Genomic DNA, 18,335 nt, shown 5'->3' on the forward strand with positions numbered 1-18,335 from the left:
TGCTGAATATACAGATTTTTTCTTCAACATGTTGAAGTAAAAACTAAGAACTGGGAACATAGTGAAAGGGTTTCAACAACAAGCTCAGCTCCACCATCAGCTTTAGATAAACACAGGAAACTAAATTATAGACAGATTGTAAACCAGGACTGTATAGGACTTTCCCAGTGTATATAAATTGGCAAATTGCTGCATTCAGGACAATTATATCCTTGTATGTAGTGGCTATTTTCTGACTCACTAGTGAGAAGTTAAAAAGCCATAATACTATATCATTAAGCCACAGTGAAAGTACATTTTCAAAGTTTAGGCGATAACATACACCTAGCTATAGAGATAATTACATACCATATTATAACGTTCGTAGACATTTATAATGCACTTATAATCTAGACACAGGAAGAGCAATGTGCAAAGTTCAGTTATAATCTTGCCTTATCAGGGCTTGCTTTCTTTATCAAATGGAATTATATTTTATGCAGAACTGGAGTCTGCAACCATATACTTTTTCTTTGAATAAATACAGGCGTCTATGAGTGTGCTCTGGCTGCCATACTGCATTCCTTTGCTTTGGTTAGGGAACAAGTGCAAGAGTACCAAAATGGTAATATAAAATCTTCAGCATTGAAAGGAAAAGGGATACAGCAGAACCCCCATTTTACGTTTTTCAGGGGACCAGAAAAAAATGGTGTAAAATCCAGGAAAATGTAAAATCAGGGAAATGTTTTATGCAGATTATATAGGTGGGACCACAGAACAACAATGTAAAATGAGGGAAAACTTAAAATCAGGGGATGTAAAATGGGGGTTCTACTGTATTTTTGCAAATGACCGTATACTATTATCTAGATTTCTATCTGATACAAAAGAATATGCTGAAGGTAATTAAATTAGAGCCTGTCTGGTCAGTCTGTCAGCTGCAGTCCTGTTGTCTGAGATGGTATGAATTTTCGGTATGGGTGACAGATAAAGAACAAGGTTGGTTAGTACTAAATCCAGGCCTGCAATTAGTAAGATTAGCCTGTGCATTACCCAAAACCAGAAAGCCTGCAAACCAAGAGCCCTGTAAACATTTACTTGATATGTAAACAAACACATGTTAAGCAGTGAATAATATCAGATGTGAGGAATACAATAAGCAAGACTTAGGCCAAACCCTTGCTTGGAGTGATATAGGTCAGAGTGACAAAAAAACGTAATTAAAATCAGAGGGCTTATTGTGGAGACAGTGTGCTTTCACTATGGCACAGAACATGGTGAAACATCCTACCATGAAGCTCTTGGGTAAGACTGTAGAGACCCACAAAACCCAAGCAATTTTAACAACTATTAACCAAGTGTATACAGAAATGTATCCTATAATACAGCACATGCCACTTCAGTACTAACAGCATGCTGTACTGATTTTGAGAGACCCCAAGATTTCTAAGGTTATAGCCTTACTGACATATTGGTGAAACTGGAGAGCATATTTTTGTCTTGCGTTGTCATTAGCAAGTTTAGAGAAAGCAAAGTAAATTTGTTTGCCCCGTTTTTGACTATTAGCAATGGAAGGGGGGTTACAAGTTAGCTAATAAGTTTCTAATGCACATTGGTGTCTGTCTGCCAGTGCCTCTATATTCTGTTCCCCACCAACACAGTCATCTGAGTCAAGAGTCAACTGGCTGCTGCTCTATTCCTGGCCCATTGGAACCAATAACAAAAGGAACAGCAGTTTATTTCCATATTATTATTAGCTGATATACTTTTACACTAGAAAACAACTGTCCATAGCTGTGATTGCAGCAGTGGTTGCACTGCTACTGTATCTTCAGAAAAGAACAAAAGCACATTACACTAATAGCCATGGTATGACCTGAACTTGTTAATCATATAAAATGCTGCTAGGATATAACCATATTTGTAATGGAAAGTAAAATGTGCAACCCCTTTCAAAGATATGTTTTTTTTTTAAGAGACAGTGGTGCCAATTGAAGTCCTGCAATATAGCAACATTTATACAGATGTATTATGACCATGCACCCCCCCCCCCCACACACACACCGGGCAGCCTTGTTTCAGCGAATATTTCAATCGCATCATGACCATTGAGACAATGCGTGCGTTAACCCTTTGGTGGGCCGCCTCACGCCAACGGAAAGGTTGAGCTGCTCAGTAGTGGGTGCCCAGATGTTGAGCTGTGTTAGATAGAAGCCAGTACACAGTGCGGGTTATCTGATAGCTGAATAGAATCGGCAGCTCCTCTGTTGTCCTGCGGAGTCAGCAGACTGTTCCACACCCTCGCTGGCTGATGGACCCTTTATGCCTCTATGTTAATGCTGTTTGGCCTCTTTGCTGCGCTTTCTCATGGTAATGGTCGGCAAGGGGTTATCATCAGTAATTAGGCTGCTGTATTCAGGCCCCAAAACAGATCTTTATGCTAACATGGGTCTCCCTAAAACACCGCAAATAACGCTAGAGGGGAGGTTACATTGAAAGGGGTGCGGGAAACAAAAGCTGCAGTTTTATAAGAAAAGTTGCCTCAGGGTATGGCGACTACTAGCCGAATGGAGGTTTTCGTATTTACCACCTCACAAAGTGCCACATGCGGTTACTTTCCATAAACCCACATATGAGCTTCAATAAACTTCCACATTAAAAATAGATTTGCATCGCCGTAGGAGCTAACGTTTCGGCGCTGGATCCTATAGGATTGGCATTTGGGCAATTACAGTCCCGACTGCAATTTCTCTACCAACCTGTCACCTTTCTTATCAGCTTACACCGGGCAAACAACAGGTCTCCTGGCATCATGCACTGATTGGAAGAAGGATGAGCAGTACAGACACTCAATGCACAAGCACACACGGGGCACACAGGTTCCCACTAGGCAGCAGGCAGCCATCAGAGATAAATCATTCTAATAAATGTACCTCTGGTCATACAGTAATGTCACAAGAAATATGTTCAAATGAGCTGCACATCTATCAATTTAATTGACCAAATGAATAAGGGACAGTAAAGTAAGAGGGAATATGTGGACCAACTGCTATGTCATATATCTTATATAAAATGCTCGATGAATTACGTGATAATATTAAACACTACCTCAGATAAAATAACAATCATGAGAATGGGGTTCAACATTGTCCAGTTGAAATACAGTAAACTCGTGTAGCAGACCACCTGTGTCAATAATAAGAGAGTAGGGCTGGTGCAATATAAAAGCCCATTACAATGTAGCCATGAGGTGATGGAGCGGGGCAGCTTTGTGGAGAAATGAGGCAGAGAGTTGTCAGTCAAACAACACGCGGATTGGGACCAGGCACTTGTGGCAATCGCATGGGGTTACTCCTGTCATCCCCTACTGGCTGGCACACAACTTCACTCATACTGCCCACTGGGTCGGCTCCGACATGGCTCTTATTGCTTTCTTATTGCAAGGGGTTACATGGCTCTGACAGTACAAGAATCTGCATGTTATTAGGCAAGACGTAAAACTTAGTGGGATGAATAGGAAATGTAAAAATTCCAGGGAATTTCAGATGGCTCTACTGTACAGGGAAAACGAATAATCCCCTGTTCTGCAGCCAGGAGAGTGGAAGGACTGAAGAAATGCACCATATATAAGCAATTTAAGTAAACAAAAACAGTATAGAATTTACTAGCTGTACAGTCGAGATATAGTAAGCAAATTCCCCAGATGCACCACTTTCACCCGTCTGAACAAATCGCTACAGGAGGCTTTAAAAAAGCTTATCTACAGGCAAAATGATTGGACGCACCATGGTCTGCGCCTGCCCAACAGCAAACAGCATTCGATCTTAAGAACGTGACTATCGATTACTTGCCTGAGATCCAGATTCTGAGTAATCAGAAGGAAAATTACCTTAAATCTGCACGCAGACCAATGCATGGCGAGTAATTCCAAGAACAGATAGCTGAGTCTGTGATTCTAGCAAATAGCAGCCTAGCACATCACAATGTACAACAAAGCATGACAGAGAGTACCAGCTCCATACAACACAAACCTTGTTTAGGAAGGCTGCCAGCCAGGGTACATACAATCTACTCGATTAAGCTCATTGATAAAACTACCCCGAGGGGGGCACGGACCAGCATCGGTCACTATAGAAAATATCCCCTAGTACAGCCCATACACATTGTACTCATAATTTTGGGAAACATGAGCCCTTACGTGGCAATGCAGGCTGGCAAAGCCAGAGTCATGTCTGATCCCTTTAGACAAGACAAGCACGATAGGTCCTATTTTATTAAAAACGTCTAGTACACAATTACCAAATGCAGAAATCTGCTGTATCTTCCACCCCCAACTCAAGACCCCCCACAAACAAAGAGCCCCCAATCACTTACCCTCAGAGAGGCAGAGGGTTCCCAGCAGGATGGAGAGCAGAGCTAGAGTCCTTAGGTCCATGTTATGGCTGGAGTTGTGTTCACAACGAAAGACAATCTTAGAATGAACTCAACTCGAAGTGGAGAAGTCTGGAAGTGCAAGGGGGTGGGGAGTTGCTGCGGGTGATCTATCACCCCAGGGTTGTTATTACATCCTTCCTCTATTAAAATAGTTCGATATAAATCAGCTCAGACCTGTACAGGAATGAGTAGGTTATCTGCTAGTGCTTATAATACAAATTAAATCAACATTAACCTAGTAGTAACATAGTAAGTTAGGTTAAAATAAGACACACGTCTATCAAGTTCAACCTGCCTAACTGCTAAATGATCCAGAGGAAGGCAAAAAAAAAACATTTGAAGTCTCTCCAATTTGTCTCAGAGGGGGAAAATTCTTCCTGACTCCAAGATAGCAATCGGACCAGTCACTGGATCAACTTGTACTATAAGATATCTTTCATAACCCTGTAAATAGTAGTAGATAATATCATTTTGCCTTGTCCTATGGCGGTTTGCTTTGCTATACAGGGTTGTTGGGGTGAAGGCTAGGTGGAAGCATTTGCCGCTACCTGGCACTGGATACCAGACCTGTCTGCACTGATTGCATGCCTACAGACTATAGTTATCAGGGCAATGTATGAGAGGAGTTTTGGGGGGCACAGGACGGATATTAGGACTGCAGGAATTAGTAACACCGAGTTGCCTTAGCTAAGGTGACTGGAAACAAAGCAGACGGTAAAGGCAACTGTTGGAATGTACATAGGGGCGCTTCGCCAATGAGGAGAGTTGAGGCTGTCGCCTCAGGCGGCAGCACCTCACTAGGTACCAGGGGCGGCAACAATGCCACTTCTGGTACTTTAAGAGCCGAATTTCCGGTTTTCAAACTGGAAATTCGGCTCTTCTAGCGCAGAGAGTGCTGCTCTCTGCGCTAGCGTACTGGCCCTCTCTGCCACCCTGGTGGACCCCTCTGGACCCTCTCAGGCGCAAAAAGGTAAGCGCACGGGGGAGGGGGTGGCAGCAACTGCTGCTGCCTCAGGTGGCGGAGGGGCCAGCAGTGGCGAAACTACTGGGGGAGCAGGGGGTGTGATTTGGCCAGGGTCTGCACCCCCTCAGGCCCCCCCCCCGCAACTCGCTCACTGGCGATTTCCGCCCGTAGCGGCCGATTTCTGACCAGATAATCTATGTACGGAGGGGCGCAGGGGGCCCGGCTGCACGTCCCAAACCAGGGCCTGCCCCCCTCCAGTTACGTTACTGGGGACCAGTATCATCCCTGAATGTACAGTAGCTTGGATTTGGAGCGGCTGCTAGTCCGGGCTCTGGAGAGAGGTTGCTAAGAAAACACACACACTCTAGTGTGTCTGGGTGATGTGCTTGCACTCTATGGCAGCAGAACATTAGTGGAAGAAACAGTGTAGTGGAGGTATGCTAGCTGCAATATCTGTATTGTTGGCATCAGAAACACTTGCCTTTAATATGACAGTGCAAGTGCTAGGTCTGGCCTCTTTCACACTCTTCCACACTCTTCCACAGAGACGTGTTTTACCATTAATAGTGGTATTAAGGAAATCCAGTTTATTAGGGCGGAGGTGTAAAGAGCCTATATATTAGAGTTAATAACGTGTAAGATAAGTTGTGATTCTAATGAGTTGTAGTGCACTTAAGGAAGTTTGCATAACAGTGCTGTCCATGGCCAGTGTGATGTTAATGAGGTGTAGTGGTGGTGCTAAGGAAATGTACATGAGCCATTTGTACTCAGGAGTTGAACATACATTTGCTTATGACAGAACTCACATTTTAAACCAGCTGATGTGATCAGGCAAACGGTATCTTGCAATTATGTTTTTCTTTTGCTCAGGGGGGTCACCATGTAACCAGCTTTCATCCATTTAAAGTTTCAAGTAAGCAACATAAAATTTAACATCACCCCCTGAAAATTTCACAAAATTTGGTATACATGGACTACCTACCAAGAAACCACTACTGACCAGAACTCCACTCTATCCCCTAGGGACAACAAGGGCCAACAGGCTCACCACCGGGTAGCAAATTACCCCCTGACCCCCCTTCTTCTGCCTCCCATAGTACCCTGTCACCCCATCTATTGTTTTGTTGTACCTTTTGAAAAAAAAAATGCAAACATTTAAAAAAAATTAACAGAACCAACTTTTTATATGTGAAACAGAATTCCCTTTGAAACCTTTCTCCAAAGTGTAACTATTTAGATTTAACTGTTAACAGATAGGGTATATTGTATTGCACTATGTTTTAGAATGGATCTTGGTGGACCCATTTTGAGTCAATCTATCCCCCTAGGGCAGACTGAAGGAAAACAACACTGGATGATTACTCTAGCTTGTCCTATCTATAAATGACATCCTCTGTCCACAGTCATATTCCTGTACTTCATTTGACTAAACGTGATTAAGGTCTTGCATACTCCACAGTAGTGATTGCTATCTGATAAAGTGGGCCCTGTAAATCTGCCAAATCATTTGGATTACAGTCACACCCATTTTTTGGTTGTTCGAAAATATAAACTGCCAGTGGGTGTGAATGACAGACATTTGTTGCTGAACAATTTCTGTGCATGTCACGATTGTACCTGCAGGGGTCAACAAATGTGTACAGAAGTCACCAAGCCAAGCCTACATGTCAACCAAATAAAAAACGCTATGAAAAGTCATATGCATGCAGTTGATAAATAAAATATTTTTTTTTTAAATTCCTGTAATACCAGAAAATCACATGTTTAAATCACAATTAAAATCACTTCTTGTTTCCCATACATACTGCATATGCCATGGTCTAATATAATCATTGTGTATGTGAAAGCTTTTTATACTTCTTGACAACAAAATACATGATTTTTCTTTTTACAAGGTTGTTCTCCATGAATGGCATATAGTATGGTTAAAATGATGGTCAAATTATAGTTTAACTAAAGAAGACATACTAGTCTTTCCTGGAACATTACACTTCCCACGGCTGATTATATTCTGCAGTGTGAGGTTTTATCCATAAGTTACACTGTACATTAGATAAAGTAACATCAAAAGGCTTTCTGTTGCCCATATGGACTTAGGTCAAAAGGTGGCCATACACAAAAACTGCTGTCTCGGTCCTTCCAGATATCTATTGGGTAGGTCTGATTTTATTATCTGAATAGGACTGCATCAGGACATTAATGCAGTCCTCATCCAACAGGTCTGTAGGCTCCTCCATAGCCCAACTTGGCCTAGCACGTGGGTGAGAAAATCAAGTCCAGATCTGCTCAGATCTTCTAGTGTAAGGCCAGCTAAAGACACATGTATTTGCCAGCCGCTGTGTTCTTGCAAAAAGGAGCAGTCAAAGTACTGGAAATCTTCAGACATAACCTATTGCAGCCAAGCAAGTGTTTCCAAAGGGTGCTCACAATTTCAGGTATTATGACCACTGCTGCCCTCCCACAAAAGTACAGTGACAGTGAAATAGCCCTTGGTGCCAAAGATGTTAGCCTTAATTGAAATGTCTTAGAATAGGTTTTGATCACCACAGCCTTCTGAGGGTGAGCCACTAGGATCAAAATGCCTTTCCCCTTACAAGCCATTTCCCATTAAATTGGAAACATATTGTACTGCGCTGTAGACAGTGTTGGCACTTTATTATATATTTTTAAAATGACAATAATAATATCTATGACTGATGCTATTTTTCTCAGATGGGAATCACACATTTCCACTTGAGAAATGAGAAATATCCCCCTGGCACTGATGGTGTCTGTCATAGGGAGTACATTTTCCATACAACTAAAGGGAAGTTGGCTTTCTGAGGAATGGCGTTTTAATAACTGTTGTCACAACATCCCAAGTACCATAAAAGAGGAACTAAATTAACTGTTAGTATGATGTAGAGAGTGATATTCTGAGACAATTTGCATTTGGTTTTTATTTTTTATTATTTGTGGTTTTTGAGTTATTTAGCTTTTTATTCGGCAGCTCTCCAGTTTGCAATTTCAGCAATCTGGTTGCTAAGGCCCAAATAACCCTAGCAACCATGCATTGGTTTAAAAAAAGACACGGAAATGAATAGGATAGGCCTGAATAGAAAGATGAGTAATAAAAAGTAGCAATAACAATACATTTATAGACTTACAGAGCATTTTGTTTTTAGATGGGGTTTGAAAATTTGAAAAGCTGGAAAGAGTTTGAAGAAAAAGGCAAATAATTCAAAAACCATAAGAAATAAAAAATGAACACCAATTGAAACGTTGCTTGGAATTGGCCATTCTATAACATACTAAACACTAATTCAAAAGTGAACCACCCCTTTAACAAACAATCCAACAGAGGCCTGCAAATTAACAGACATGCTAAGAGCTCACTTTTGCAACATTGTTTAACAAACCAGAATAAACCACTCAAAATTTGTAACAGATGTATATTAGATAGTTGCTTAGAACTAATTAAATCATAATGCTAATTCTGTCTTAGGACCATGGAGAAATGAGATATATAAATAATGATTAACATTTTGTCACCATTTTAGTAAAGCAAAATTCTGCTGAAAATCCTAGCGAGATTCTTTATAGCTTGCCTTAAAGAGCTAAATAGCTAGAGGTACAGCTAGGCTTCCCCATTAAAAAGAAAACTGTACATAAAGTAATAAGCAATCATGCCTAGATTAATGTTGCCTCCCACAGGACAGGCATATTTGTTCATAAGCAATTGGACTTTGTTTAGAAGTTTAGGCAATGGATAGGAGTGGAACCCTTTTAAAAATTTGGGGATGAGGGGTGAGGGTGGCCAATATTTTATGTGTTAGCCTTGGAAATACCCATTTCCTATCACTAATCTTGCTTCTGAATACATTTAATTGAGGTTGGCTCAGAAAGCAAATCTCAAAATCATTGACCACAGAGGCTAAAGAGTAAACACCATACATTATATCACATCTGTGTCTGAGTGTCAGCCATGTGTTTTGCATTAACAGATGTGAGTTCAGGTTATTTAGATTTATTTAATAACACTGTAGTAGAACATTTATCTTTTAAAATGGATACATTATTTATCTTATATCAGTAAGTTTTACTTTTCTAATATACCTTGTCATACAAGTGATGTATTACACACAAAATTTTGTGCACCTGAAGTTATATGTTGTGACACAAGGGGGATGGGTAGTAACAGTGTGTGCTGGATTTATGGAAAACAGAGAGTTTAATTTAGATAGCTTTATGCAACCATTGTAAAATTCTAAAATATGTGTATGTTTAGTGTCGAGAAAAGACAAATATTTCAGTGTGAGTGTGTGTATAATGTGTATGTGAGAAGTAGGGATGTAGCGAAAGTCAGAAAAAATGTTCGCGAACATATTCGCGAACTTGCGTCAAAAATGCGAACGGTTCGCGAACGTCGCGAACCCCATAGACTTCAATGGGAAGGCGAATTTTAAAAGCTAGAAAATACATTTCTGGCCAGAAAAATGATTTTAAAGTTGTTTAAAGGGTGCAACGACCTGGACAGTGGCATGCCAGAGGGGGATCAAGGGCAAAAATGTATCTGAAAAATACATTGTTGACACAGCGCTGCGTTTTGTGCTGTAAAGGGCAGAAATCACACTACATTTCTAAACTTGTGTAATAAACTGCTTTAAAACGTACGGCGTCTACATGCCAATCAAGTCGTGTAAAGGTTACAGCCTGTTCACACGCAAAGACAAAGACGCAAAGAGCTTTCATGAATGATACCGTCAAGTGAGCAAATAATAGTTTTTAATTACTAGTTGCTTGTCACCTCCAGGATGTTCGTCCTGTTGGTGGCAATATTTCTGTAGTGGTGTGTTTAGCAGTCACCGTGCTTGTGCGCACGTGCACGGTCAGGCAGAGGTAATTCAATGTACAGTGAAGTGAACCAAAAAACACTGATTCTGCAGTGTGGGCCCAGTTTTGGTCTACTTTATTGATCACCTGCGGTGACCATAAAAGATGCGATTTTGCCACTGTTGCAGAACCCTGAAAAATTAGGCATGTGTACTTTCCTGAAAAATTATGTTTTTTTTGTCGCAGCCACTGAAGCACAGAGGCCAGAAAAAATATGCCATATGAATGCTAAAAATATAAAAAATTTTTGTCGCAGCCACTGAAGCACAGAGGCCAGAAAAAATATGCCATATAAATGCTGAAAATATGATTTTTTTTTGTCGCAGCCACTGAAGCACAGAGGCCAGAAAAAATATGCCATATAAATGCTGAAAATATGATTTTTTTTTGTCGCAGCCACTGAAGCACAGAGGCCAGAAAAAATATGCCATATAAATGCTGAAAATATGAATTTTTTTTGTCGCAGCCACTGAAGCACAGAGGCCAGAAAAAATATGCCATATGAATGCTAAAAATATGAATTTTTTTTGTCGCAGCCACTGAAGCACAGAGGCCAGAAAAAATATGCCATATGAATGCTAAAAATATGAATTTTTTTTTGTCGCAGCCACTGAAGCACAGAGGCCAGAAAAAATATGCCATATAAATGCTGAAAATATGAATTTTTTTTGTCGCAGCCACTGAAGCACAGAGGCCAGAAAAAATATGCCATATAAATGCTGAAAATATGAATTTTTTTGGTTGCAGCCACTGAAGCACAGAGGCCAGAAAAACTCAGGATTTACCTGTCCAAAAAGTTTTGATTGAAATGACACCAGTAGGGTTTGCACCCTAGTTTGTAACGGTGGCGGAGGGAGGAGGACGCTAAAGGACAGCTGTGTGTGGAGTCATGCGGCGTGCAGAGAAGGACAGCTGCATGGGGAGTCAGAACAAGTCTTCCGGCGTGCAGTAACCCTCCGAGATCCATGCCTCGTTCATTTGAATAAAGGTCAGGTAATCCACACTTTTGTGACCTAGGCGAGTTCTCTTCTCAGTTACAATCCCTCCTGCTGCACTGAAGGTCCTTTCTGAGAGGACACTTGAGGCGGGGCAAGACAAGAGGTTCATGGCAAATTGTGACAGCTCTGGCCACAGATCAAGCCTGCGCACCCAGTAGTCCAGGGGTTCATCGCTCCTCAGAGTGTCGATATCTGCAGTTAATGCCAGGTAGTCCGCTACCTGCCGGTCGAGGCGTTCTTTGAGGGTGGATCCCGAAGGGTTCTGGCGCTGCCTTGGACTGAAAAACCTTTGCATGTCTGACGTTACAGAGTGGCCAAAGTGCATTGTCCTTGCAGGTGCGCTCGTGGCAGGATTACTGGCACCTCTGCCCCTGGAATGTTGATGAGTTCCTGAAGTGACATCACCCTTAAAAGCATTGTACAACATGTTTTGCAGGCTGGTTTGTAAATGCAGCATCCTTTCGGACTTGTGGTACGTTGGTAACATTTCTGCCACTTTATGCTTGTACCGAGGGTCTAGTAGCGTTGCGACCCAGTACAGGTCCTTCTCCTTAAGCCTCTTGATACGGGGGTCCTTCAACAGGCATGACAGCATGAAAGACCTCATTCTCACATGGTTGGATGCAGAGGTATCCATCTCCGCTTCCTCGTTATCAAGGACTATATCATCCACGGTCTCCTCCCCCAGCCACGTACAAGACCATGGGTCCCCAAAAGGTCACCACAAGCCCCCTGGGAAGCCTGCTCCTGTTGGTCCTCCTCCTCCACAAAGCCACCTTCCTCCTCTGACTCCACTTCTGACACCTCTCCCTGCGTTGCAGCAGGTGCCTGGGCTTGTTCTGGTGATTCCGACCAGAAATCGTGCGCTTCCTGCTCCTCGTCACGCTGGTCTACAGCCTCATCTGTCACTCGTCGCACGGCACGCTCCAGGAAGAAAGCAAAGGGTATTAGGTCGCTGATGGTGCCTTCGGTGCGACTGACCATGTTTGTAACCTCTTCAAAAGGGCGCATGAGCCTGCAGGCATCGCGCATAAGCACCCAGTAACGGGGGGAAAAATCCCCAGCTCTGCAGATCCAGTCCTACCACCCAGTTCAAACAGGTATTCATTGACGGCTCTTTGTTGTTGCAGCAGACGTTCCAACATGAGGAGCGTTGAATTCCAGCGAGTCTGGCTGTCGCAAATTAAACGCCTGACTGGCATGTTGTACCGCTGCTGAATGTCAGCAAGGCGTGCCATGGCTGTGTAGGAACGTCTGAAATGGGCCGACACCTTCCTGGACTGCCTGAGAATGTCCTGGAATCCTGGGTACTTCGAGACAAAACGTTGGACTATTAAATTCAGAACATGTGCCATGCAGGGCACATGTATTAAATTGCCCAGTCTCAGTGCTGCCAACAGATTGCTTCCGTTGTCACACACCACTTTTCCGATCTTCAGTTGGTGTGGGGTCAGCCACCGATCGGCCTGTGACTGCAGAGATGACAGGAGTACAGATCCGGTATGGTTTCTGCTTTCCAGGCACGTCATCCCCAAGACAGCATGACAACGGCGTACCTGGCACGTCGAATAGCCTAGGGGGAGCTGGGGTGCACAGGTGTGGAGGAGGAGGACCCAGCAGCAGAGGAGGAGGAAGCAGAGGAAGAAGACGAGGTAGAGAGCGAAGGAGGAGTAGAGGTGGTGGCAGAACCGCGTGCAATCCGTGGCGGTGACACCAACTCCACTGTTGTTGTTGAGCCACGCATTCCCTGCTTCCCAGCCATAAGCAAGTTCACCCAGTGGGCAGTGTAGGTGACATACCTGCCCTGACCATGCTTGGAGGACCATGCGTCAGTAGTCATATGGACCTTTGCCCCAACACTAAGTGACAGAGATGCAGTGACTTGGCTCTTCAGATGGTGGTACAGGTGTGGTATTCCCTTCTTGGAGAAAAAATTGCGGCTGGGTACCTTCCACTGCGGTGTCCCAATTGCTACAAATTTGCGGAAGGCCTCAGAGTCCACCAGCTGGTATGGTAAAAGCTGGCGGGCTAAGAGTGCAGACAAGCCAGCTGTCAGACGCCGGGCAAGGGGGTGACTCGCAGACATTAGCTTCTTACGCTCAAACATGGCCCTCACAGAAACTTGGCTGGGGGCAGATGACTGGGAACTGGTGGTCAAGGTGGAAGGCGGAGTGGAGGGTGGTTCAGACGGGTCAAGGACAGCAGAGGTAGAGCAGTAAGATGCTGGACCAGAAGGAGGGTGGCTTTTAGTTTGTCTGCTGCCTTTGAGGTGTTGCTCCCATAGTGCTTTGTGCTTGCCGTTCATGTGCCTTCGCATAGAAGTTGTACCTATGTGGGTGTTGGGCTTCCCAAGACTCAGTTTCTGACTGCACTCATTGCAAATTACAACGCTTTTGTCAGAGGCACACACATTAAAAAAATCCCACACTGCTGAGCTTTTTGAAGCTGGCAATCTGGCGGTAACAGTAGAAGTTGGCGGCAATGGCGGGTGCGTTGGCCGGCTGACCACAGGTGGCGATACATGTTGTTGCCCTACTGTTCCCTGCGAGCTGTCCTCCCTGCTTCTTCTAAGTCTTATTCTCCTCCTGCCTCTCTGACTCTCCGTCTCTCCATCTGAACTATCCTCCTCTTGCTCTCTTCTACTGGGCACCCACAAAACATCAATCTCCTCATCATCATTCTCCTCAGATGCATCAATTTCTTCTAACAGCTCACAGAAGGAAGCAGCAGCGGGGACCTCCTCATCACTCATTATGTCCATCTCTGTTGTGTTGTCTGCCAGAATTATATCTGGTGTAACGTCCTCATCTCCTTCATCTTCTTCTGCCAATAATGGTTGCGCATCACTCAGTTCAAGAAACTCATGTGTAAATAACTCCTCTGACTCCAGTGAAGAAGGGGCGCCGGTGGTGGAGGAAGTGTTACGTGGGGTGCCCATAGCAGAGGAGGATGAGGATGTTGTGGCAAAGTTAGAAACGGTAGAGGATGGGGTGTGCTGTGTAAGCCAGTCAACTACCTCTTCAGCATTTTGGGAGTTCAGGGTAATTGCCTTTGTAAAACTTGGCAATTTCCTAGGGCCACAGGATAGCATAGCAGCACGGCCCCTAGTGCCTCTGCGTGGCGGCCTGCCTTTGCCTGGCATTTTTTTTAAAACAACAACAACAACTCAGGTGGTGTTTCTGGAGACGGTATTATTATTGATATTTAGACAGAATGTGACCAAGCTCACACAGCTTGGCGGCAGTTGTTTGAAGAACACACTGGGCAAACAATGTCTGCAAGGTCAACGTATACACTACAGCAGTGGATACGGAATATATTATTGCTGCTTGGAAAACGTCACTCAGGTGGTGTTTCTGGAGACGGTATTATTATTGATATTTAGACAGAATGTGAACAAGCTCACACAGCTAGGCGGCAGTTGTTTGAAGAACACACTGGGCAAACAATGTCTGCAAGGTCAACGTATACACTACAGCAGTAGATACGGAATATATTATTGCTGCTTGGAAAACGTCACTCAGGTGGTGTTTCTGGAGATGGTATTATTATTGATATTTAGACAGAATGTGAAAAAGCTCACACAGCTAGGCGGCAGTTGTTTGAAGAACACACTGGGCAAACAATGTCTGCAAGGTCAACGTATACACTACAGCAGTGGATAGGGAATATATTATTGCTGCTTGAAAAACGTCACTCAGGTGGTGTTTCTGGAGACGGTATTATTATTGATATTTAGACAGAATGTGAAAAAGCTCACACAGCTAGGCGGCAGTTGTTTGAAGAACACACTGGGCAAACAATGTCTGCAAGGTCAACGTATACACTACAGCAGTGGATACGGAATATATTATTGCTGCTTGGAAAACGTCACTCAGGTGGTGTTTCTGGAGACTGTATTATTATTGATATTTAGACAGAATGTGAAAAAGCTCACACAGCTAGGCGGCAGTTGTTTGAAGAACACACTGGGCAAACAATGTCTGCAAGGTCAACGTATAAACTACAGCAGTGGATACGGAATATATTATTGCTGCTTGAAAAACGTCACTCAGGTGGTGTTTCTGGAGACGGTATTATTATTGATATTCAGACAGAATGTGAAAAAGCTCATACAGCTAGGCGGCAGTTGTTTGAAGAACACACTGGGCAAAAAATGTCTGCAAGGTCAACGTATACACTACAGCAGTGGATACGGAATATATTATTGCTGCTTGGAAAACGTCACTCAGGTGGTGTTTCTGGAGACGGTATTATTATTGATATTTAGACAGAATGTGAACAAGCTCACACAGCTAGGCGGCAGTTGTTTGAAGAACACACTGGGCAAACAATGTCTGCAAGGTCAACGTATACACTACAGTAGTGGATACGGAATATATTATTGCTGCTTGGAAAACGTCACTCAGGTGGTGTTTCTGGAGACGGTATTATTATTGATATTTAGACAGAATGTGAACAAGCTCACACAGCTAGGTGGCAGTTGTTTGAAGAACACACTGGGCAAACAATGTCTGCAAGGTCAACGTATACACTACAGCAGTGGATACGGAATATATTATTGCTGCTTGGAAAACGTCACTCAGGTGGTGTTTCTGGAGACGGTATTATTATTGATATTTAGACAGAATGTGAAAAAGCTCACACAGCTAGGCGGCAGTTGTTTGAAGAACACACTGGGCAAACAATGTCTGCAAGGTCAACGTATACACTACAGCAGTGGATACGGAATATATTATTGCTGCTTGAAAAACGTCACTCAGGTGGTGCTTCTGGAGACGGTATTATTATTGATATTTAGACAGAATGTGAACAAGCTCACACAGCTAGGCGGCAGTTGTTTGAAGAACACACTGGGCATACAATGTCTGCAAGGTCAACGTATACACTACAGCAGTGGATACGGAATATATTATTGCTGCTTGGAAAACGTCACTCAGGTGGTGTTTCTGGAGACGTTATTATTATTGATATTTAGACAGAATGTGAACAAACTCACACAGCTAGGTGGCAGTTGTTTGAAGAACACAATGGGCAAACAATGTCTGCAAGGTCAACGTATACACTACAGCAGTGGATACGGAATATATTATTGCTGCTTGAAAAACGTCACTCAGGTGGTGTTTCTGGAGACGGTATTATTATTGATATTTAGACAGAATGTGAAAAAGCTCACACAGCTAGGCGGCAGTTGTTTGAAGAACACACTGGGCAAACAATGTCTGCAAGGTCAACGTATACACTACAGCAGTGGATACGGAATATATTATTGCTGCTTGGAAAACGTCACTCAGGTGGTGTTTCTGGAGACGGTATTATTATTGATATTTAGACAGAATGTGAAAAAGCTCACACAGCTAGGCGGCAGTTGTTTGAAGAACACACTGGGCAAACAATGTCTGCAAGGTCAACGTATACACTACAGCAGTGGATACGGAATATATTATTGCTGCTTGGAAAACGTCACTCAGGTGGTGTTTCTGGAGACGGTATTATTATTGATATTTAGACAGAATGTGAAAAAGCTCACACAGCTAGGCGGCAGTTGTTTGAAGAACACACTGGGCAAACAATGTCTGCAAGGTCAACGTATACACTACAGCAGTGGATACGGAATATATTATTGCTGCTTGGAAAACGTCACTCAGGTGGTGTTTCTGGAGACGGTATTATTATTGATATTTAGACAGAATGTGAACAAGCTCACACAGCTAGGTGGCAGTTGTTTGAAGAACACACTGGGCAAACAATGCCTGCAAGTGCACTACTATTGGTGCACTACTATGAAGAACAGCAAACAGCACTGGACACGTTAAAGAACAGTAAGATAAGTAGAATAAAAAAAATATATATATATAAAAAAAAAATTACTCTGGTTGGTGCTGAACTACTAGGAGCAGCACACCAGTCCCACTCCCCAACACAGCTAGACTAATAGCACTGGGCTCTTATAGTAGCAAAGTAAAAAAACAAAAAATAAAAGCAGTCCTTACAAGGACTATTGGGTTACAGGCAGCAGTCAGCAGATGAGAGATCAGCAGCAGGACAGCTGCCCACAGCAGCTACATACAGAGCACTGCAGTAGAAGGTAGATTACTAGCCAGCAAAGCTACCTAACCTAAAATGTCCCTCAAATCCCTGCAGAGTTCTGTCCCTACAATACAGAGCAGTATCAAGTAGATTACTAGCCAGCAAAGTTACTATCAACTGTCCCTCAAATCACTCAACAGCTCTCTCCCTACACTAGCTCTTCCAAGCACACACAGGCAGAATGAAAAAACGCTGCAGGGCTTCAGTTTATATATGGAAGGGGAGTGGTCCAGGGGGTGTGGGGGTGGTCCAGGAGGGAGAGCTTCCTGATTGGCTTCCATGTATCTGCTGGTCTGGGGTGAGAGGTCAAAAATAAACGCCAGCTAAGGCGAACCCAAATTGGCGAACGTCGCGCGACGTTCGCGAACATTCGGCGGACGCGAACAGTCGATGTTCGCGCGAATTAGTTCGCGGGCGAACAGTCCGCGACATCCCTAGTGAGAAGTGTAATGAACGCAGTTACTGATTAAATAATACAGTTTCCTTGAGTTTGGCTAGATGAATGAGGGTGAATGAGGGGCACATTTACTAAGCTCGAGTGAAGGATTAGAATAAAAAATACTTTGACCTTCGACTACAACTTCGACTTTGAATCGAACGATTCGAGCTAAAAATCGTTTGACTATTCGACCATTCGATAGTTGACGTACTGTATCCTTAAAAAAAACTTTGCCACCTAAAACCTACCGAGCACCAATGTTAGCCTATGGGGAAGGTCCCCATGAGCTTTCCTTGCTTTTTTTGATTGAAGGAAAATCGTTCGATCGATGGATTAAAATCCAGATCGAACGAAATGCATGGAAATGCATATAACTGATGGAATGAAGGGTACTCTACATTTCAGTTCTGAGAGGCCTAAGGTCTGAAATAGTTGCATTTCTGAGGAGATGGATTGTATAACAGAAGTGAAGGCATACTGGAAGTTTATGATATTCAGTGTGGTGTTACAAAACCTAGGGAAAAAGAAAATATGATAGTGTAAATATATGATGAAAACC

At 43.2% G+C, this 18,335-nt stretch overlaps 1 protein-coding gene across 5 annotated transcripts in view; it reads right to left on the reverse strand.

The window, feature by feature from the left end:
• cxcl12.S (C-X-C motif chemokine ligand 12 S homeolog) overlaps nucleotides 1–18,335 on the reverse strand; it is a 159,704-nt gene that overhangs the window by 11,022 nt on the left and 130,347 nt on the right. Inside the window, exon 1 of one of the 5 annotated variants that reach the window (XM_018227643.2) lies at nucleotides 4,354–4,506. The exons of the other annotated variants lie outside the window; for them this stretch is intronic. Within the exon in view, the coding sequence (XP_018083132.1) occupies nucleotides 4,354–4,414 (61 nt within the window). The 5' untranslated portion in view covers nucleotides 4,415–4,506. Of the gene's footprint in view, nucleotides 1–4,353; nucleotides 4,507–18,335 lie in introns of those variants that run through there. 5 annotated transcript variants of the gene reach the window in all.

The sequence above is a fragment of the Xenopus laevis genome, chromosome 7S (genome assembly GCF_017654675.1).
Source record: "Xenopus laevis strain J_2021 chromosome 7S, Xenopus_laevis_v10.1, whole genome shotgun sequence".
Lineage (NCBI taxonomy): Eukaryota > Metazoa > Chordata > Amphibia > Anura > Pipidae > Xenopus > Xenopus laevis.